Source organism: Corvus hawaiiensis, chromosome 1 (assembly GCF_020740725.1).
Source record: "Corvus hawaiiensis isolate bCorHaw1 chromosome 1, bCorHaw1.pri.cur, whole genome shotgun sequence".
Lineage (NCBI taxonomy): Eukaryota > Metazoa > Chordata > Aves > Passeriformes > Corvidae > Corvus > Corvus hawaiiensis.
This window is the reverse complement of record NC_063213.1, coordinates 92,688,692-92,711,221: the sequence shown is the minus strand read 5'-3', so window position 1 is coordinate 92,711,221 and position 22,530 is coordinate 92,688,692. Positions and strand designations below refer to the sequence as shown.

The window sequence follows — 22,530 nt, the reverse complement described above, 5'->3', positions numbered from 1 at the left end:
GGGCTGGAGATGTCTCTGAGCCCTGTGGAGGGAGACAGATCCCTGTCCTCTCCTTGCTAATGACCCTTCATTTATGTCCCAAGCCCAACAGTTTGTACTAAAAAGTGTGGGAATTTGGGAATCTACACACAGAACTCTTCACCAAAATCTCCTTTGTGCGGAGCAAAATAATCAGATTTTGAATAAAGTCTGGAGTTTGGTGGGGGTTTTTTGTACTGGAAGCTGCCAGGTTTCTCTCCTTCCACCTCTATCTGCTGTGATGTGGAAAACCTGTCTCAGTGTTTGCTTCAGGCACTGCTGGAAAGGTCCCACTGGGTTTGCAAATGACCCAGGGCAGGCAGAGGCCCAGATACCTGCTGACTGCAGGAATGGAATGGAATGGAATGGAATGGAATGGAATGGAACGGAATGGAATGGAATATTCCAGTTGGACGGGGCTGCAACTATCATCCACTCCAAGGGATCACAGGGTGGGATAATGTTATAGCAGGGAACATGCAGGAAGGAGGCACTGGGAGGAAAGTCCTCTTCATCCGGTGCTGACCTGGGCTGGGTTCTGTGCCCAGGCTTGGAAGGTGCTCAGGGTGCCCAGAGCAGCTGTGGCTGCCCCTGGATCGCTGGCAGTGCCCAAGGCCAGGTTGGACGGGGCTTGGAGCAGCCTGGGACAGTGGGAGGTGTCCCTGCCAGGGCAGGGGTGGCACTGGATGGGCTTTAAGGTCCCTTCAACCCAAACCATTCAGGAATTCTGTTTGCACTGGAATTAAGGGGTGTTTCAGCTCTTCTTAACCCCACCTGTCCATTTGGAGGGAGAGGAAATGCCGTGCCCTGGAAAATAATCCTAGAAAGCCCCAGCCTGGGAGTTCCTGTGGTCCTGCTCCATCAGGAGGAGCCGCACTGGGCCATCCATGCAGGACTGGACACTCAGCCTGTCCCCACTGGACACTCACCGTCCGGCCGGCCTCGTTGTTGTGCCTGTTCATGGCCGAGCGCGCGTCCGGCCGGTTCTCCCGCGCGTCTGCGAATTCCCGGGACACCAGAACCCCGAAGTCGGCGTCCTCGCTGCACCCCCCCCATTTCCAGCCGTCCCCCGGGGGTCCCTTGTGGTGGGAGTCACAGCCACAGATGGTGGAGGTGCCCTCGGCGCAGGAGCGGGTGACAGCGAAGGCCACCCCGGCCGAGGCGATGGCGTGGACGAAGGCGGATTCTCGTGTGGCTGCGGAGACACCGAGCCCAGGGGTCACTGGTCAGTGCAACACTGGTGTTTTCCTTCCCAACCCCCCCCAGCAGCACCTAAACCTCACTGAAAAGCAAGAAGTTATTTTAGTAATTTGTTAATGAAGGTTTCCTGGAGCGGGAGCTGCCGACATCGCCCTTGGGTGGAAGGAGGTGGGGCAGGGGGGAGACTCCAGCTCTGGGGGTCACACGTGCAGCATTTCCCAAACACAGGATCCAGGATTTGACCCAGCATGGGTGCTCAGGGGTGAACATGGCACCAGCAGGAGCTTGAGGGGCCTCAGGAGAGAGTTACTGGAGTAATTCCTGGCCTGGGAACACAGAGAGGGGCTCCATGCCAGGGGTTAGAGGGGGAGAAGCTCAGTGGCCTGGGGAGAGGTTCCAGGTGATGCAGGACACACTGTGGGAGAACAGGCCTTTGACCCTTGGCCTCGGGGGCTGCGCTGACCCAGGCTCTCCCAAGCACAGTCCCTGTCTCAGAACCCTGGGGTCTCCCTGGGGACACCTTTTGGCTCAGAGCTCTGCACAAGTGCAGCTCCCTGGGCAGTGGCACCGGGGCGCTTCAGCCCGGCTGTAAGGATGGAGACTTTAGGTCTCTAAATCCAGAGCAGATGTTGGAGTCAATCCAACCTCGTGCTGATGTGCAGGAGACTGGCAGGGGCTGGAGGCCGGAGCTCAGGGCTGTGGTGCCTGGGCTGGAGGGTTCCAGCTGCCTCGTGGGTGTAGTGTGATCGGATCATCAGGACAATTGTCAGTGAATGTGGGATGAAGCCAGGAATTTCTGCTGAGAAAATCACCTTGGAGCCAGTGCCCTCCTTCCAGAGCAGGAGCCATTAACTATCTCAGCTGTCCCCTGCAGCCCTGCCCTGCTCTCGCCTCGTGTTCTGGGACAGCAGGTCCCTCTCCCCAGCCTCAGTCTCTCTGCAGAGCTGGGTCTGGCTCCCAAAAGCCAGGCTTTCCAAGCTGAGCTGATGTCAGCCCGTGCAGGCGCTCAGGGGAGGTGGCTGTGGGTGGGTGCCAGCTGCGGGAATGTGCCCGGGGAACTCCCAAGTGTGATCCCCGACCAGGGCTGCTCAGTCCTGGCTGTGCCGGCAGCACCCCGCTGAGGTTTGCATCTCCTTTCAGTTCAAACTCTTCCCTCCTTGCCCTTCCCATCTCCTATGAGCCAGCAGGGATCCACTCTCTACCTACCGAGCTTTTCCTTGGGGATCTTTCACCAGCTGTTTTTACTGGGAGCACTGCGGGCTGCGGGCACCGGTTGAAGGTCCCGGCTCGCAGTGAGGTGTTCCAGCCTGACAAAGGCTCTTTGGGTGGCCCGTGATCCAAAGCAGATCAGATTAGAGGAGCCAGCGAGCCCTCCTGGCCCCAGCCCAGGACAGCCCGGGGACAGGGGGAGGACACGAGCCGCTCTCGGGACCGATGTGGCTCCGCTTTCCGCGGGGGTGTGGATGGGCACGGGGAGCAGGGTCACTGCGGGGCCGGGGCCGGGCTGGGACCGAGCCGGGGCTGGCAGTGCCCGCCGGGCAGGGCCGCGATGGACACGGCTCCCGCAGCTGCCCCGTGTCCCTCCCGTGTCCCTCCCGTGTCCCTCCCGTGTCCCTCCCGTGTCCCCCCCGTGCCCCCCGTGTCCCCCCGCACGGTGCCGGCGCGGGGGGGAGCGAGCTACGGACAAACCCCTCGCCTTGAAATTCTCGCCCGGGTCCGGGCGAGGAGCTGGGAGAATTTCCCAGAGATGAAATGCGGGAGCAGCGTTCCCAGAACCAGGGGAGGGGCTGGCGAGGGAGGATTAGAGCCGCCTTGACAGTGCACCACTGCGACTGTCTCCCAGCCAGGCCCGTTACCTGCTGGGACACTCAATTTGCCATTGTTCCCGCGGTGTCACACTGTATTACCAGCATAATGCGGAATGTTTCCGCCGGCCAGCGTACCCACGGCACAGAGCACTGGCATTCCCCAGGAGCACCTCGTAGCAACGGGGCAATGTTCCCCTGTCCTGCCGTCACCCTCCAATCCCGCCAGCCCGGCTGGGAAATCCCTATTGATGGCGCTCCCCAGCCCCCCAGAATGGCTAAAGGGCGTGTGAATGCGGCAGCGATTTGAAACGACTGCGGCGCTGCGATGGTATCGCTCGCCCTGCCTCACAGTAGGGGAGGAAGCTTAGCTCTTTCTCATCGGTATAAGCTTATTTTTCTCTCTCCCTCTCTCCTTTCCCTCCCCCTCCCTTTAAGCTGCTGAGTTTATATCAAGACGGCCCCTGATCCCACACACCCCTGTTTAGATGCAAATGACTGCGAGTGTCATGGCTGAGAAAAGCCATGGGTTATCGTGGTGCGGGTCTGCCTTTTCACAGCTCGTGGCAGGGGCTTAGCCGAGCTCGCAGGGACCCCCGAAGGCAGCCCGGGCCCAGCTGCCTCCCCTGCACCTGCCCCGGCACGGGATGCGCTGCCCGGGCTCGGGGAGCATCTTCCCGGAGCATCGGCGGCGTCTCCGCGGAGCAGGAGAGGAGCGAAGGGCAGCGCGGGCGGAGGGAACAGGAGCACAGGGAGTGGGGAAAGGTGCGAGCTTGCCAAGGCTCCTGCCAAGCTCCGGCAGATCCAGCCCTGGCTGCAGCTCTGAGACCTCTTCCCCGCGCCAGGAATCGCTCTCCCGATGCCTGCGGGGCCTTCCTGCCTCGTGCACTCACCAACAGCTCTCTCTGGGTGCCAGCTTTGACCAAAATCATGGATTTTATCACCACCCCAGAGCAGTGTGTGGCTGCTGGCTCAGCCCTGGTTTTGGGCAGGGCGTGGCTGGAGGAGCCACTGGCTTTAGATAAGAGCTGACCTTATTTTACAGAGAAAATGGAAAGGAGGCAGGGGGAAGACAGATTTTTCTTCCCTCCTTATCCCGGTCTGCACACCTGCAGTATAAATCATCTCAGGGAATTTGCTTGTAAAAACATGATCTTACCCCACATTCGGGGGGTGGTTATTGTTGTTTTTTTTTTTTTTTTTTCTATGGCCCAGATTAGAAAATGAGACATGGAAAAAAGAAAATGTAGAATCATAGAACTACAGAACAGTTTGGGTTGGGAGGGGCCTTAAAGCCCATCCAGTGCCACCCCTGCCATGGGCAGGGACACCTCCCACTGTCCCAGGATGCTCCAAGCCCCATCCAGCCTGGCCTTGGACACTGCCAGGGATCCAGGGGCAGCCACAGCTTCTCTGGGCACCCTGTGCCAGGGCCTGCCCACCCTCACAGGGAGGAATTCCTTCCCAATATCCCATCTATCCCTGCCCTCTGGCAGTGGGAAGCCATTCCCCCTTGTCCTGTCACTCTTAGATTCTTATTCCAAGTCCCTCTCCAGCTCTCTTGGTGATCATTTAGGAACTGGAAGGGGCTCTAAGGTCTCCCTGAAGCCTTCTCCTCTACACGTGAGCACCCCCAGCTCTCCCTTCCTTGCAGGAAGATCATCAGTGGCCTTAGGAAACCAAAGCCTGGGCAGGTACAGCAGCCAAACCCTCGTGAGTCTGAATTTGGAGTGGGAAATGTGGAGGAACTGAGGACAGAGCCTCTCCTGGGTCGTTGTTCAGCAGCTCCCAAGTGGGTTCAGTGCCTGGGGTTTCTCTGAGCTGCCCTTGCTGTTCACTGCCCTGCCAGGGGCTGCAGGAGGAGAGGTTGGAGCTGTAGGTGACCCTGGGGAGGGAAGAGATGTGGGGATGGGAGGGGAGGCTGGAGGCAGGAATCCCTTGGGCGTTTCAGGGAGGGAAGGCCTGTGCTCCCACAGTGGCACCAGGGCTCACAGCCTGGAGGATGTGCCCAGAAAGAGCAGCCCAGGAGGGCTTGGGCACGTGTGCCATGGCAGGGGCTGCTCAGCTGAGCCCTCCCACGCTGTGCTGCTCTGCAGACTGAGCTCTCCTTCAGTGGAAGTGACCAGGATTAACATTTGCGCAGCTCCTTTAAAATGAAATTACCCTCAGTTTCTTTTCAGGCTCTATTAGAAATGATTTTGTTGTGAGAACTGCACCTTTGAAGCTTTTCCAGAATAGCCTCAATCTACCTGAGGGAGCAGCAGCTGGGATTAACCAGGTTAATACTGAGGGGTGATTTCATCCAGGTGTTTGTCAGAGGGGAAACCCCGACCCTTTGTTGGCCAAATGCAGCATGTGAGCTGTGACAGGGATTGTCTTGGTTTGGGTTTGGGTTTTGCTTTGTAGGGCTGCACCCCTGGGTGTGCTGGAAATCAGGAAAAAGGGAACGTGGCCATGGTGGCCACAGGATCCAGATTATGGGCTCAAAACTCTTGATTTGAGGACCACCTAAAGGGCTCCAAGACAGCTGGAGAGGGGGTTGGGACAAGAGTCTGGAGTGACAGGACACAGGGAATGGCTTCCCAGTGCCAGAGGGCAGGGCTGGATGGGATATTGGGAAGGAATTCCTCCCTGGGAGGGTGGGCAGGCCCTGGCACAGGGTGCCCAGAGCAGCTGGGGCTGCCCCTGGATCCCTGGCAGTGTCCCAGGCCAGATTGGACAGGGCTTGGAGCAGCCTGGACAGTGGGAGGTGTCCCTGCCCATGGCAGGGGTGGCACTGGAGGGGCTTTAAGGTCCCTCCAGCCCAAACCAGTCTGTGACTCTTGTTGCTGCATCTAAGGAAGATGCTGAGTTGAACAAGATGATCTTTAAAAGGTCCCTTCCACCTCAAACTATTCCATGATCCTCTGAAGGCCCAGGAGTGTCCAGCAACCCTTGTCAGTGACGAGCAGGGCTGGTCCCAGACCCCTCACAGCTGACAGGATCTCTCAGCTTTATCACCAACGTTATCTCTTCCCTCAGCCGAGGAAGCTGTGGCAGGAAAGGTTCTGGTTTGCTCTGAGACTTTTCTGCTGCAAACTCCAGGAATCTCAAAGGTTCCCTGTGTTACTCAGTGCCACACATTGACACCAGTCCCATCCTGAATCCACTCGTTAATTTTGAAGGCAGCAGGGAAAAGACACGAGCACAGTTCAAAAATGTGAATAATACCCACGATCAGAGGGGCTGGGCTCTGATGTGTCCTTCTTTGCAGATGATGCTGCTTATTTTTAACTGCTCCACTTTCAGGTTAGTGAGACACCAGGATAAATTCACTCTGGGAGCCTGGCAGTGCTGTCTGGAGATGCGTCACAGTGGCACTGGCAAAGCTGAATCTCCAACGTGCTCACTCCTTTTTCTCCATCTGTCAGAAGAGTTTCAGAGCTCTGGGTGATATTTTACCTTGTCAGCTCGGGGTGCGTGGAGATGCTGAGGCAAGTCCACACACGAGGCTTTGCTCGAGTCCCTGCAGCCGAAAGAATCTTAAAATATTCTCCATAAATTCAAAGTTCAGTTTGCTCATTACAGGGAGGATGGTTCAAATCCAATCTTTAAGTGCTTTCCCGCTGACAGAAATGGTGGTGAGAGATTTTCAGTGGCTCAGTGCTTGAACAGTTCTTTCATAACGTGTTTAGAATTTTTATGACAGATTTTTAATGATAGTTTTTAAAGAAACTTTAAACTTTCTGATCTTTTAAGTGCTGAAATTTAGGACAGGCTTTTATTAGGCAGCAAATTAGAGTGTGTTGAGCTCTGCTGACAAGTTATTTGGTGGCAAATACAGCAGTTACCCCAAAATACACCCTGACAAAACAGAGGGGAAATGAATCTCATGGTCCCTATTAGTGCTCTAATAAGACTTTACAATCCTGGCTCCTGCAAAGAATCCCACGTTAACACAAAGGAATGATTTTCACTGAAATATTCGCCTGACATTTCGGGGATCTGAAATGATACCAATCCTTACTGGGAGGCTGAAACCTGGAAAAAATGGTTTCATGAACTGCTTCTCTGCAGAATATTGCAGCTGTGTAAGAAAGATTCACCAGAAGCCCTGCCCTCCCCAGGGGACTGTTGGGAAATAGTCCAAAGTCCTGCTCTCACCCCAATTTCTCCAGTTTCTTGAAGTCTGCACCATAAAATTCCCATTTCCAAAGCATCACTGGAAACAATAATTTCTGTTCAATAAAGAGACTTTGGGCTGCAGGGACCCAGTGATGTCAACACCCAGGAGGATGAGGGGGAAATGTTTTTGGTTGTGTTTATGAAGCTGTGAAACCAAGATATTACCTGTGGCTGTCCCTTGTGCTAAACGTGGCACAGAGTGAACAGAATCCACAGGACAGGATGGAGAAACTGGAGATTTTTATCCACTGGGAGTTTTTAATCCACCATTAAGTTCAGTTTCGTGGGAATCCCTTTTAATCTGGGGTCTGGGACATCTGAGGTGTGGGACAGGTTATCAAGGAGCTGTGTCAGGGGAGGGTTAGGCTGGATCTCAAGGAAAGGCTCTTCCCCAGAGGGTGCTGGGCACTGCCCAGGCTCCCCAGGGAATGGTCCCGGCCCCGAGGCTGCCAGAGCTGCAGGAGCGCTGGGACAGCGCTGCCAGGGATGCCCAGGCTGCGGTTGTTGGGGGATCTGTGCCTGGGGCTGGAATCCATGATCCCTGTGGGTCCCTTCCAGCTCAAGGTGTTCTGTGATTCTATGATTTGCCCCTCCAGCACCTCCCTCCACGGTGTTTTGGGGCCCTTTCTCCCTTTTTCCAGTGTAATGCCCCACAGCTCACAGGGAATCCCAACTTTATGGTGCCTCATCAACATTCCAGTGTGCCTGATCCGTGCCAGTGGGTCTGGAAAGGCGGCTTTCCAGGAGCAGGGGATGGAGAGGAGTTTGGAGAGAGGAGAAGGAAAATGAATTTATAATCTCTCTTTGTGCCCTGCTTTTTGGGCTCATTTGTGAAAAGACTCATTGAAATCCCAACTAAGCCTGATCAGGACCATGGATTTCAACCATGGTTCCTCACTGGTGGGGAAACTTGAGCCCAGGGACCTCCTGGGGTTGGCAGCTTGTGCTTCAGTGGCCCTGCCTTGATCCCAAAGAACTCAGCCAGGTCCCCCCTCCTTGGCTTTTCCCACGGGTCTGCTGGCCCCAGTTGTTTGGAAGGGAGGTGGAGCCCATGATTCCAGAACATGTGAGCATGCCTGGGGCTAAACCTTCCCCCTCCTGTACTTTATATCCTCCCTGGCCCTTCTGAGCTCCTGGCATGGGAACGGACCCTTCCCTCGTTACCCCTTGTGATGGAACACACCAAAAACTTGGGAAAAGAAGCAATTGGAGAAATCAGGGTTGAAAGCTGGGACATCAGACCCTTTTCCTGACGTGCTCCCAGTGGGACAGTCCTGGTGTATCCAGAGCCCAGTGGAGCTGTGCCAGCTCTGCCCCTCAGCCCAGCTGCCCCCAGGGGTTACCTTTGTCCAGGACGGGCCCGAAGATGGCCAGGCTGTCGTCGATGGTGGTGCAGTTCCAGCGGCGGCCCCGGAACTGGTGCTGGCACTCCTGGATGCCCAACTTCACCCCCTCGGCCACGCTGGGCATGATCTCGATGTAGTTGCGGCAGAAGCGGAGCTGCTTCGGGACGAGACCGGGGATGGAGCCGCAGAGGATGGGCTGGGACCCCAGGGAGCTGTACTGCTGACCCAGGGCGAGGGACCTGCAGGGGACAGGGCACAGCGTCAGGGCTGGGGAACACCCTCATGCTGACCATGCCTGGTCCTGGTGCCACCAATGACCCCAACCCTGCCCCCACCATCCCCAGGGGAAGTTTGGTGAGCTGAGAGTTCAGGGAGGCAAAGTTCTGACACCGAGGGATTTCCTAAGAGAACAAGAGAAGTGCTGCTGGTAGCTCTGGTGTGAGGACTTTCACACCTGGGGACATCCCGGGCCTTTGGGGGCACAGAGGGACTCAGCTCTGCATGGAGCCAATCCGGGTACTCCAAAGCTCCTGAGACCTCCCCAAGGGGCTGGAGGATCTGACAGGACCTGCCAGGGGCTGGATCCAGGGCAGCAACACCTGGAGGCTGGGGAGTACCCTGGGATCTCTCAGCTGTCAGGAGAACTGATGTGAGAGCTCCTGAACTGTGGCCAAGGTGGAAAGTGCCCTGTCCAATGCCAAGTTCATCAGCAGAGGGATCAGCATTCCTGGAAAGGGGCTGCTTTGGGGTCAGGTGTGTCAGTGCCACTGTCCCAGGCTGGCTGGACACCTGTGCAGGTGGCTCTGGCAGAGACTGAACCACCACAGTTCCACCTGGATGGGCACCAGGCTCAAGGAGCAGCTCTGGGCTGGGAAAGGTGCAAGATAGGTTTGAGAGGATCCTTTCTACTGCTCCGAGGAGCTGCCCAGCATCAAATCGTGGGAACAAGTGGGTCAAACTGCTTATTTGGCCAGAAATTGTCACTGAAGGGTGAAGACACAGAGCTTAAAGAAGCACTGAGACACCTGAGACCCTGAGACACATTGCACAGGAGCAGGGACAGCCTGGCCCAGGCTCCAGCCCAGCCAGAGCTGCCCCTGCAGAGGGGGCTCAGACGTGTGAGCAGCAGTTCTGTGCCAGAGTGACCATCATGAACTCAGAGCACAGACCTCACACTGCAGGTACCACTGGGGGCACGTAAGAAAGAGTTTGGACTTAATCCACTCTCAGGCCCATGGTGGGATTGTTGGGGTGTCATGAGCAGGGCCAGGAGCTGGCCTGGATGATCCTTGTTGGGTCCCTTCCAACTCAGGAGATTCTGTGATCCTTTGATTCAGTTTCTCTTGTACTGCGAGTCCACAGGTGGAGAGAGGAGTTGAGCTGAGGCCCCAGCAGTGGAGAAGGATCTCCTCCCTCCCTGCTGTCCCTCAGGCAGCCCTGGTCACTCTGTGTCCCACGGCTGCTCCACACTCAGGTTTTGGTCCAGCAGCACGCCCAGGTCTTGCTCCACACTCTTTGCTGCTTTGCCCCCGGCCTTCACAGGTGCCCAGGGTTGTTTCTTCCCCGGGTGGTTTTTCCCCTTGGTTGGAGTTTATCACATTCCTGTCTGTCCATTGCAGCACATCCCAACCACCTGTGGTACCAACCACTCCTGCCGCTGCATTTCTGTTTCTCCCCCAAGCACCCGGAGACTGTGTGGGAATAAAACAATCATTTGTCGTTTCCAGGCTGGGAGAGCCCTCAGGAGGGCTCAGAGCAGGGCCAGTTTCCAGGTTACATTTGGGTTCTCAGGGCCTTGTCCTTCCACAATTTGAACTCCTCCAAGGACAGAGGCCATGGCTTTGTGGGGGACTGTCCTTACCCCGAGCTGCTCTTCCAGCCTGGAGTCTCAGGCTGGGTGCTGAGCTGGCACCAACTGGTTGATTTAATTACCCACTAATGGTTTTAAGGATGTAAAGGGAATCCCAGGGTGCCTGCTCAGCAGAAATGTATCTGCTGGATGAGAGGACCTGACTCCCACTCCTGCCCCAGTGCTGTCTTCTGCCACAGTTCCTGCTCCCTGTTTCTCCTGCCCCTCTCTGCCCTCTGGAGCACCTGCCTGAGGCTTCAGGCAATGTTTGGGCTCCACATCTCCCACCCTTGATGGGTCACAGAGGGGCAGCCAGATGTGGCTGGGAGGCAGCAGCACAACGAGCAGTGCACTGGGACTGGCTCCCAGAGCTGCTCTGCGCTTCCAGCTCCTCCCAGTCCCACGGGATGGGGAGCTCAGCGCTGCTGGGATGGGTGGTGAGCTCCAAGAACAGCCTCTGCCCCCAGTGATGCAGGGAACAGGCAGCACCTCCTCTCCAGCCAGCACCTCATTTTCATTTCCCTTCTCATGTCAGTGAACCTGTGATCTCCCCACTGCAACTTAGACAGTCATAAAAACTTCATTCCTCCTGTCCCATCATCCGGATCTCCCCAGGAGCGCTGGGAAGACACAGGGGGCAGGAGCTGAGGCTGAGGGGTCCCATGGGCCAGTGGTTTCCCTGTAGAGTGGCTGAGATGTGAAGATGAAACCAAACCTCTTTGAAATCCAGATCTGGGATCCCAAATCTTGTGTCTTACACACGATGTTCAATCTAAAATCTCAATCACAGGAGTTAAATCTCAATCACGAGAGTTCATGGGGATGAAGGAAACACATCAGGGGAGGAAGTGTCACAGGGTGAATTTGAGAGAGAGGGAGGACAAGGACAATTTTTAAGGCAAAACCACAACTCCAAGACTGGCACCTGCAGGGGTGACAGAGCCCACACTTCTCTCTCTTGCTCTCAGTGCCCGTCCTGGCTGCCTGAGCCCACATTGCTCTGGCTCCCATCGTGTGAGGGGACGGATGTGCACAGAAGGGTTGGCTTCGTGTGTGTGGGAGAGCAGAGCACGGCACGAGGAGCAGGAGAGCCTGTGGCAGTCGCACAGGAAATCCCTTTGCTCTTCCTCTGCTTGATCCCGAAAGTCTCTCAGGAGTCCTGACACTCTCTCAGGCCAGGGACTCCTCTCGTTCCCCCCGATGGTGCCAGACCCAGCAGGGCCGTGGCTCCAGCAGCTGTGAGCGACTCTCTGTGGCTCCCATGGTCTGGGATGAGCTCTCGAAGCCCTGGCAGTGATGGTCTCGTGCAGCTCCTCTGTCCGTGGCTGCTCGTGGGTGCATCCTTCCATCCTTGCAGAGGTCACTCTGTCTCCTGTTCCTCAGCGTGGAAGGAGCTGTGCCCACGCCCATCTTTATCCTCCCTGCAGAGCTGACCAGAAACTCATCTTCCATTTGGCCACCTTGTACCCAGAGAGATTGGACCCAGCAGTGTGTGGAAACAGCAGGATTTGGCCAGATCAGAACTGTTCCTGGACGTGTGAAAAGCAGCATTTAGGGCAGGTTTCCTGCCAGGGAGCTCAAAAGGTTCTGGGACATTTCTTCCTCCCTCCCTGGAGGCTGCAGTGCTCAGGGCACTCAGGACTGGACTCGCTGTGTGCCACGGGCTGGGATTTACCAGCCAAAGACAAACCCTGGTGAGCTGCTCCTGCATGGAGCAGGGCTCCAAACCCCCCTGGGGTGATGCCCTGCTCGGCCGCTGCCCTCCAGGACAGCAGCTCTTTGGGAAGGTGTGTGTCCGGTCTCTGCTGTGTGTGCAGGGCGTGGTGAGGGCTGGCCCTCGGGGTGTGCTCACACGAGCTTCACACTCCAGTTCCAGGACAAAAGATGAGGGCCAGGAGGGAGTCCTGCATCCCGGTGGGGTCACCCCTTCTCTTTCTTCTGCAACCCCATAACCTGCTGCTGTCTTTAATGAGCCCTGGGAGCTCTTGGAGTCCTGGAGATGGACAGGAATGTGCTCAGCCCTGGACAATATTGACATTTGTGTGAGGAGTGTGGAACAGCCTCCGTGAGCTCCAGCGTGGGACAGCACCTGAGCTCGGTGCTGCAGCTTTTACTCGAAATGCAGGGAGAACCTTTCTGGGATGTGCTGCTCTGGGAAGGTTTTCTGGCTCTGAACCCAGCAGCTGGAAGCAGATGAATTTGAAGAACCTCCCCACAGCAGGACAGCCCCAGCCCTGTGGCAGGAAGGCTCTGGGCTGCCGGGCTCTGTCACCAAGGGCACATCCCATCCCATGGAGCACTCCCTGCACTGCAGCTCTCCCTTGCCACTCCTGAGGGATCTCCCACGTAAAAGCAGACAAGCTACAGAGATCCTGGGCCCCTCTGTGCCACCTGCCCTGACAAAGGTGTTACAATGATTTTACATTTTCCGTGCCAGAGCCTCCAGCACACTTGGAGATTCACGGCCATGAGTGTTGCACAGAGGGTGCTGCTGGCCATGGTGGCTCCTGCTCTTCCTCAATTCTTCCAGAGCCACAGCCAGCAGCTCCTCCAGGGCTCCCAGGAACTCCAGTGAAGCTCTTGGAAACCACGATCACAGAATCCCAGCATGGTTTGGGCTGGAGGGACCTTAAAGCCCATCCAGCTCCACCCCCTGCTGTGGGCAGGGATACCTCCCACTATCCCAGGGTGCTCCAAGTCCCGTCCAGCCTGGCCTTGGACACTGCCAGGGATCCAGGGCAGCCACAGCTGCTCTGGACAGGAGGTGTTTCCTCCCACAGCAGCTCAGGTCCCTGGAGCACAAAGTTACAAGGCAAACATTGTCCTGCTTGGCTCTCTAACATCGATCAATGCCTCAGATGGATCCCTGAGCTTCTTATAAAGCACTGGGAAAGTTGGGAACCAGCAGGAAAAAAACCTGCTCACAGCTGGGACCTTGTTTGCCACCTGCTGCCTTTGGGAAAACCTGTCTCTGCCTGGAGGGGCTTTTATTGTACAGTTTGAGATGTATTTGGTGTTTTCCAATTCTGGTCAATGTTTGTGCTTCAAGCAGTGGCACTGGTGCCTCCTGGCAGTGCTGGCCTGGGGACACCGTGGTGGGAGCAGCAGTTTCCATCCAGGCTCTTTCTCTGTCTCACAGCTGCTGTAATATTCACCAGTTTTAGCTCTGGCACTGTGCTGAGTGCAGCCCTTCGTGAGCAGAGGAACGCACAAACTCTTGGGTTTGCCCAAAGATCAAGAGCGGCAGCAGGAAAAGTTTTGCAAGTCAAAGCATGCAACAGATGCTCACATCTGAGTGGGGAAATGCCAGGTCCTGACTGAATGTGGAGAACAGACAAAACATGACAGAATTCCAATGAGGAGAGGGACTGGAAACCAGCTTTTCACTCAGGAATCACCCTCTGAGCGTGTCTGGAGGTTTGAGCTTTTCCATAGAGGTGGCACTTGTGTCACCACAGACTCCCCACCCAACCCTGCAGTCCTTGGGGGGCAATAAAACAGACTGGAAATGCATTTTTTAAAAGGAGGTTCAGCTGCCTGAGCATTGGAGGCCGATGCCCCAGCCAAGGGTAAGCCCCAGGGCAGGAATGGGATGTGGGGTTTTGATGTTTAACTGTCCTGGAAGGTCTCCATAGATTTTACACTCCAGTGTGACCCCTTGAGCCAGAGAGCTCTTTCTGCAGCTGCTGTGTTTGAAAATGACCTCGTTAAGAGTGTCTGTGAATTGTATGATCTGAACAACATTCAGCACCCACAAGGCCAGATTCTATCCCATTAAAATTCTCCCTTAATCTTGTCACCATAAGGGGCAGAATCCTTTTAAAAGGCAAAAGTCCATCTAGAAATCACTCCCAAACCTGTGGCTGCTTGGAAGTAGTTCAGTCATCACTCTGAGAGCTCTCTCAGCTCAGGGTATTTAAATTCCTCTGGGTCCTGGATGGTTTTGGTTTATTGTCCCTGCACATGGTGGTGCCTCTCCAGTGCCACAGGGAGAGATTCCCAGGATCCTGCCACGACCAGGGATGGTTGGCCCGTGTTGTTCAGGGGCACACAGCACCAGCTGTGTCAGAAATTTGGCAACCTTGCTCCGTTTGCAGAGGAATGTTGGTTATTTCCAGAAGGAAACAAGGAGCAAGCACTTGATGCGATGATGCCCTGAGCAGAACACGAGGGCCGGACATTCGTGCCCTGCCTGCGGTCCCAGAGGAGGGAGAGGTGCTACTGATGCCCCTCTGGTGCTTTTGCTCTGAGGTAGCAGAGTGATGATGGCCCAGGAGTTGCTAAAAAATGAATGTTACAAAGGAGAGCTGAAGAGAGGCAGCTGCAGGCCTGAGGAATTAGAGGCAGGGGCTGGTGCTGTTTTATTTCAGCCTCCAATCAACAGTGATGTTGAACAGCGACTGAAACACAGCCCAGGCTAAATCTGCACCAAGGCAGAGCCCCTTATCTGCACGCAGTTCTTAGTAAAACCAAGATTCTTTTCATGTTGGCAGCGTCCCAAATGCTCTGCCTGTTCCCGAGGGAGCATCTCTGTCCCTGTCACCTGTCCCCCCCTGCACTGCAGGTGCAGAGGCACAAAGAGCAGCAAAGCCACTCTAACATGGGATGGAGCACGACCAGAGGAACCCCTGGGGAGGGGCACTGGGTCAGGGGCTCTCAGGTTGGGGCAGTGCAGGACTGTGTCACTCAGGAAGGAATTTTTAGGAGCTCTCTGCGGATCCTGCAGGATGTGAGCGAGTTGGTGCTGCAGTTGATCCACGCCGGGCTCTCCTGGGCTGGCTGTGACTGCTTCCCATCCTCCCCACCCACCGGCTGGCCTGGGAATGGTGTCAAACAATGAAATGTCTTCTGCCAGAGGTGGGGGTTTGGGTGCTGGAGAACTGTCAGGTCCCAGAGAGGCAGCAGTGACTCGTCACCTGCTGATGTTCTGTGGGCAGCTGGAGCTGGGAGAGCCTGGGCTGCAGGACACCAGCCCAGCCCTGGGGTCTGCTGCTGGGGACAGAGGAGGACAAACTCGCTCTGCAGCCTGGGCTGGGTGCTGGGAGTGACCACCACATCTTGGGAAGGGGAGCTGTGTGTAATGGGTGGGAAAAGGGGGTTTGTGAGCAATGCCAGTGTCACAAAAATTGCCTCAAGGTCACCTGAGCCTGGCAGGGCAAGCAGATAAGAAGAGATCAGGACTGGGGAGGGCAGCAAAGGGAGCTGGGGTGTGGGATCTCCGGGATTAGCCCCGGGGTGTGCCTGGCTGTGGGGGCTCGGTGCCGGGCCCACTGCAGAGGGGCCGAGTCGGGGCAGGCAGGTTGCCCTGCCACCCTCAGCTGGGGCGTTTGCAGCTGCCCACGGTGCTGTGGGGCCTTCTGGAAAGCTCCCACTGAATTGTCTGCTCAGATCTGCTGGAAAAAATCAAGGAGTGAGGCTGTCCCAGAGGTCCTGAGCTGGGGAGTGCTCACGGTCCCACAGCTCCGTCGCTGGGGCCGAGGTCAGGACTGTCCAGGCCACCCTCGGGGAGCAGAGACCAACCTCCCCTGATGTCCCCGAGGTGGGGACCCCCCTCCTGTTCCCTGGTGGGTCAACAAACCCCATCCCAGGTTGTTGCTGTCTGGGCACTGGCACAGGGTGTGAGTCCTGCAGAGACACTGCCACAGGGAGCTGAAGTGACAACGAGGGATGGAGGGATGGAGGATTGGAAGGAGAGGTGGAGGGAGGCAGGAAGAGGCTCTCCCTGTAGACAGACTGGCAAGGGATGGATTATGCTCACTCTGAGGGTCTAATCCCAGGGAGACTGGGAAGGAGGTTCAGGGGTGCAGTGATCCAGCAGAAAGGGAAAGCCAGAACAGGGAAAATCCAGGGTGAGGCTCGTGGAAGCATCAAGGTGAGTGTTGGGAGGAGGCTGCCCTGCTCAGTGTGAGTGTTTGCACTCAGGGAATATTAACATCATTTTATGTCTCATTCTGCTCTATCAATCTTTACAAAAATTGCTGAAGGACACGCATAAGGACAGCTCATCCTGCTAAAGAGGAGCATCCTGGTTGTGCTTTATCTCCTTCCTGCACTCTAGAAGAACTCACTGCTGTCAGCGGGATGGGGTTTCCCTGGTTCCCTTTGAAAATGCCCCCAGATCCTTCAGATTTAATGAAACTTAGGGGCAAAGAGGGGCACAGGGGAGAGGCATCACTCAAACCCCAAACATTTGTTCAGGGCTTGTATCATCAGGTGGTTTCTCAACTGAAAGTGGAGTCACATGTGGATGGTTGGGGCAGATTTTTGTGTCTAAACCCCAAATGTGTTTTTTTCAGTCTCCCAGTGACCTGCCCAATAATTGGTGTCACTTTTGCCACCTCCAAGGCCTGAGTGCTGCTGATAATCACTGCTGCTCACATGGTAGGAGGGTGCTAAAACCCCCCCAAATCCATCTGCTGGACTGAGTCTCATGTTGAGCAGCCCCAGGACCCTCCAGCGCCGAGCACATTTGGGTTGGGATGAGCTCAGGGCACGTGAGAGGTGAGTGCAGCCTGGCTGAATCCCACCTGTGCCAAGGACAGGCAGACAAGGGAGATGTCCTGGGGTGGGACAGTAATTCTGGGGCAGGGCAGTCTCCTGAAGTTGCTGCCAAGCACGGAGGCTTTGGGAGCCAGGGGTTTTCCCCACTGAAGGCTGGTCTGCTCTGCCTGTGGGGTGAGGGTTCCTGTTCACACTCACATTCCCTCTCTCAGGTTCAGGACCCATCTTCTGTAAGAAGAACTAACTCCAGAATCTCCATCGAGATCACCCCCAAATCTGGGGCTGGCCCTTGGCGAGCAGTGGCCTGTGTGGCTCCTGGATTTGGAGAACCATTCCCTGGGGTCTGGGCAGAGCAGAAAGTGCTGTGGGAATCCCTGTGCTCAGAAAGAGGCAGGAAGGGATCCCAGAATTCTCGGAGCTCAGCACCCTGGGATCCCCCTCTGCTGTGTCCCAGAGCAGGCAGTGCCTAAAATCCACCTGAGCAGAGAGAGGCTGAGCTCTCCCTCAAAGGCTCGAGGAGTTTTGGGGTTTAGAAGAAGAGCAAATGCAGGAAAGGAGGTGAAGGTGTGGGGCTGCAAGGAGCGTGTTCATCACTGTGGTGAAAATGACTCTGCTCTCGCAGGGTTAAACCCTGCACATGTGCTGCTGTTTCTGGTCCCACAGCCATTCCTGATCCACACAAATCCAAACCCAGCAGCTTTCCATGCCAGTGTGATGCTGCCCAGGAAGTGCCCCCTCCACCTGGCTGTGCTGAGCACGGCTCACTGCAGCCTCCTCAGCGTGTCCCCAACCCAGCCCCACTGACAGCCCCAGCCCTGCCCCACTGACAGCTTTTCTACACCTTTGATCAAATTATGTGAATTTTGGGGGGCTCATTTGTTTCCTCTCACAACCTTCACTCACAGCTCCTATGAGTGAAGGGGCTGGAGGTGCCAAGTTTGAACCCAGATCAGTATGAAGCCTCCCAACATCACCGCATGGGGCTGGGTCAGTGTGGGGTCAGGGCATCCAGGGACGTCATTGGGAATGCTGCATCCAGAGGGATGTGTAGGAAGGGGACATTGTCCAAGAGCTGTGCTCGGGGTTGGGTGGCTGAGGGGTCCCAGGAGAGGAGGAGGGGCTGGGCTGGGTCAGTGGGCAGGAAAGGAGGCTGAGGGGGTCCAACAACAGCCCACAGCCACTTGTGGGGCAGTTCCAGCTGTGGTGGAGCCAAACTCTTCCCAGGAGTGCCAGATGACAGGGGAAACAACTGGAAGTGCAGCCCGGAAATTTAGGTTGGGCATTAGGAAAAATTCCCTTTCCAGGTGCCCAGCAAAGCAGGGGGGGCTCATCCATTGGAGTTTAGCTTGGACACAGCCCCTGCTGCCCTGGGATGGTGCTGGGGATGTCTCTGCCCCAGGGGAGGTTGGACTACAGACCCTAAGGATCCCTTCCCACCAGCACTGCTGTCACTTGGGGTAATGGGCTCTGATTTTGGGGCAGAAGGAGCAGCACCTGACCCTTGGTGGCACGACTGTCACCTCTGGCATCCTGGCACTGAGGAGGAGGGGGAGAAGGGTGGAGGCTGCAGCGCCTGTCCCTCAGCAGAGACAGACAGGAGCTGGGGGATGACTCTGAGACAATCCTGGCACAATCCGTGGGTCAGCACCTGCTGTGCCCTCTGGTCTCTGCCAAGGCAAGGAGCAAACTGCATTCCAGCCTGGAGACGACAGCCCCAGGGTCACTCGCTCAGGGGCTGCTGCTGTTGGACACTGAGGATCCCCACTCTGGCCTGCCTGCAGAGACAGGTTCACACCTGGTGTGCTCCGAGGGGCTGCAGCTGGCTCCTGTCACCTGTGAGAAGCATCTTCCTTCCTTCAGGACCATGGAAAACCCACACCCAGCTCGGAAACGGCCAAATGGTTCAATTAACCTGAGTGTGGCTGAATTCCAGTGCTGCCGTTTGAGTGCTGCTCCTGCCTGGCAGGGACAGTGAGGTCTGCGGGCCCTGGGAGGGATCGGTGCCACCAGAGGAGCTGAAGTTCTTTGACGTGGAAGATTTTAGGGAAATGCAAATATTGCCAGTGCAAACAGGTGCAGAAGAGTCTTTGTCGGGTGAAGGTTTGTCTGGGGGGTGAAATGGGTGCCAGGACGTGTTGGGTGCATCACGGTTTCAGAGAGCACAGATTTTCTTTCCTCCCAAGCGGACACTGAGCTGAAGGGAGCTCCTGTCCTCCTGTCACTGGGACAGGGTTCATTTCTCTGCATTAAACTCCAGGTGCTGTAACCCAGAGAAAGTTCCCGAGCCACTGGTGGAGAGAAGGAGGCAGCGAGGGGGCTCAGGTAATCTGCTCCCTGCAGAGTTATTGCAGAGGGAGGTGTCACCTTCCAGAAAAGCTCCTCTGACCCCACAGAGAATTAGGGAAGGACTTCTCAGATTAGGTCAGCTGAACCTGCCCTCGAGTCCTGGACAGTGCAGTGCCCATGGGCCTTACTGGGTGAAGGATGACCAAGGACTGACCCCCAGAACGTCTGTGGTGAGATTTTTGCCACGTGAACTGAAACAAATCTTGTTGTTTTATTCCATTTTTTCCCTTACCTCCTTTTGCCCTGGAGACACAGCATGAGCTGCTCTCCTGTGAGTGAACCCCCACCCATCACCCATCACCCATCACCCATCACCCATCACCCATCACCCATCACCCACATCTCACACATTATTGTGTGGTTTTGCGGTGCAGGGGGAAGCCGGGCTGCAATAAATGAAAATAAAAGAGGCTGTCTCGCAAGAGCCACGTGTTCCCCTGCCTCTGACTCTGGGCTTGGGGTTGCTGAGTCAAGAGTTCTGATGATTCGGGAAGTCAAAGGGATTTTTCCTTTGATTCAAGGAGATCCCAGAAGCACAGGATGGTTTGGCTTGGAAGGCACCTTAAAGATCATCTGGTTCCCACCTCCTGCCGTGGGAAGGGATGTCACCCATCAGACCTGGTCACCCAGGGCCCCATCCAGCCTGGCCTTGAACACTTCCAGGGATGGAGCACCCAGGTGCTGTTCCTGACTCCAGCGAGTGGGTGGGGAATGCTTGGCAGGGAGAACCAAAGGGAGGAGAGCTGGAGCTGCAGCAGTGAGCCCTCCCGAGAGGGTGAATTGTTACCCTGACCTTGCTGCATCAAATCCCTTCTGGGTGCAAATCAGCTGAGTTTGGCTGAAGAAATGTAAAACCCCCAGAGGGTACCTGAACTGCAGAGTTCATCTCTTGGTACTGGAACTGTGTTTGGGACATGGGAAGCTCAGAAATCCCTATGGAAAGGGCAAGAGGAATGGAGGATGCCAGAGGATGAAGTCCTTCAGGAATGCTCTCCTGCTGGTGTACATGTGGTCTGGGCTCCCCCAGGCCAGGGCAGGACCTCTCTTCTCCCCCAGCACAGGGGCAGGATGAGCTGAGGGGGAAGTGACCAGCTCCGAGATGAGCTGCCAGCCAGAAAAAGCCACTGTGACCCCCTGGCACTGAGCAAAGCCCAGGAAACGCTGACAGAGCTGGGGCCACCTCACCAGAGCACCCTGCTGAGGTGTCTGAGGGTGTGAGCGCAGCCTCTCAGGGCTGCAGCGTCACAGCCTGGGCACAAATGTCACCTCTGAGAGCAGCCAGGACAATGTCACCTCTCAGAGCACACAGGACGTGTCACAGCCCTGGAGCTGGTGCAGGTTGAGTCCCCGCCACCCATCTCCAGGAGAATGCAGCCACCCCTTCACATCCAGCAAAGGCAAGTGAGACATCCAAGGGGCAGGAGGACAGCGTGGTGTTTATGAAATGGGGTTACTCAGCCCTGGGGTTTGCCCACAGCTTCCCTCATGGACGTGTTCAGGACGGTTCTGTCCTTCTGTTTCCCTCATGGAGCTCTGGCTGAGGCTGTGCTGTCTCACCCAGGCAGGAGCTCGGGATGCTGCAGGAACTGGAGTGGTTTAAGCCTCCTCCTTGTTGTAAATGGGATGTTAAACATGGGAAGGGGACAAAGGAGCAATAGCAGCGAGCCGAGGCAGTGGCTTATGCTGACAGTTTGATCAGTCTATTGGAAAGACTTCTGAGAGATTATTTAGTTACAGTGAGAAGAAGGGGAAGATTAAGACTTTCTGTCCAGCAGAAGAGGGCAGGACAATGGCTGTGAGTGGGAATTCAGAGCAGTGGAGTGCAAAGCCTCAAATCTCAAAGCAAAGGACCAATGCCCAACACTTGTTGCAGATCCTCTAACACTGAGTGTCTTCAAATCCAGCCTGTGCCTTTCTGAAAAGAGCTGTTTGAGGCAGGACAAATGAATTCCTCACCCGTGGGGTGAAGGGATCGCACTCGGTGCTCACACAGCCCTGCCTGGCTTTGCAAGGAGGAGTTTTTTCCTGTCCCCTGGGCCCATGAGGAGGGAGAGCCCACTCAGAGGGTGTTGTGCTGCACTGGCAGAGGCAGCAGGGGAGGATGGCACAGGAGCTGGGATCCAGCTGTTGTGTAGGGGAGGATCAATATTATCAATATTCCTGAACATACCAATATTCTCTAACCAAGGCTGAAGCCCTCCAGCAGCATTTGGTGAAATGCCCGAGGTCTCCAGGTGGGGCCCATGGCAGGGCACAGCTTGATGAGCCTAAGGCAGCTCAGCAATTTCAAACAACACCGTGGTGACTGCAGAGCACACAGGGATCCCAGGGCCCCTCGTGCAGGGATGGAGGACAGACAGAGGGTTCCCAGATGGGCTGTGCTGACCCCTCCCGTGCAATGGCTCATGGTGCTGCAGTGTTCCTTGAACCCGCAGGCACTGGGGAAAGTTCCTCTGTCTCCTGCTGATTTTTTTCCCCTACTGCTCTCTCTGCTCCTTTGTGACCCAAACAAGCTTTGTAAAGAAATCAGCTTTAAACATTTCCCACGTGCTCTGTCTGCAGCTCACACTGCAGAAACATCCAGAGTCTGCAAACACCAAAACCCTGGGAGCTGCTCCAACCCCCCCAGGTGGGGCTGGTCCCCTCCTCTACCCTGCCCTGTCCATCTTCTTGGCACCTTTTTCAGTCTCTCCTGGGTTTTGAGTCCCGATGGCTCAGGAGCAGAAACAAATTCTGCCCCAGGGCCCAGAGCCCTCCTGTACATCAGAGTGGGCCAGTGTCATCCTCAGAACTCCAAGTTCAGTGTCCCTGGGCCAAACCTGGGTCATTTTTTGATCTTTCACAGGCTTCCTGCCCACCCTTCGCCTCCCTCGGTTCCCCATCCCTACCAGAGGAATTTGCTCTGCAGACACAACCCTGGTTTGGCCTTCCCAGAGCTGTTTTAGAGAATCATGGAATCACAGGATGGTTTGGGCTGGAAAGGAACATTAAAGATCATCTCATCCCACTCCTGCCATGGGCAGGGACACCTCCCACTATCCCAGGCTGCTCCCAGCCCCAATGTCCAGCCTGGCCTTGGACACTGCCAGGGATCCAGGGGCAGCCACAGCTGCTCTGGGCACCCTGTGCCAGGGCCTCACTGCCCTCACAGGGAACAATTCCTTCCCAAAATCTGATCAAGCCGTTCCCTTGTCCTGTCACTCCATGCCAGCTGGAGCTTGCCCTGCACACTCTGCTTGCCCTCCTGCTTTCAGATTTTTCCCAGCTGGGCAAAGCCCTTTGAGGAGGTTCGGTGTCTCAG

At 56.0% G+C, this 22,530-nt stretch overlaps 1 protein-coding gene across 1 annotated transcript in view; it reads right to left on the bottom strand.

The window, feature by feature from the left end:
• WNT3 (Wnt family member 3) overlaps positions 1-22,530 on the bottom strand; it is a 44,428-nt gene that overhangs the window by 3,227 nt on the left and 18,671 nt on the right. Inside the window, exons 2-3 of the mRNA XM_048313662.1 lie at positions 8,531-8,772; positions 948-1,213 (exon numbers count right to left, since the gene is read on the bottom strand). Of these exons, the coding sequence (XP_048169619.1) occupies positions 948-1,213; positions 8,531-8,772 (508 nt within the window). The remainder of the gene's footprint in view (positions 1-947; positions 1,214-8,530; positions 8,773-22,530) is intronic.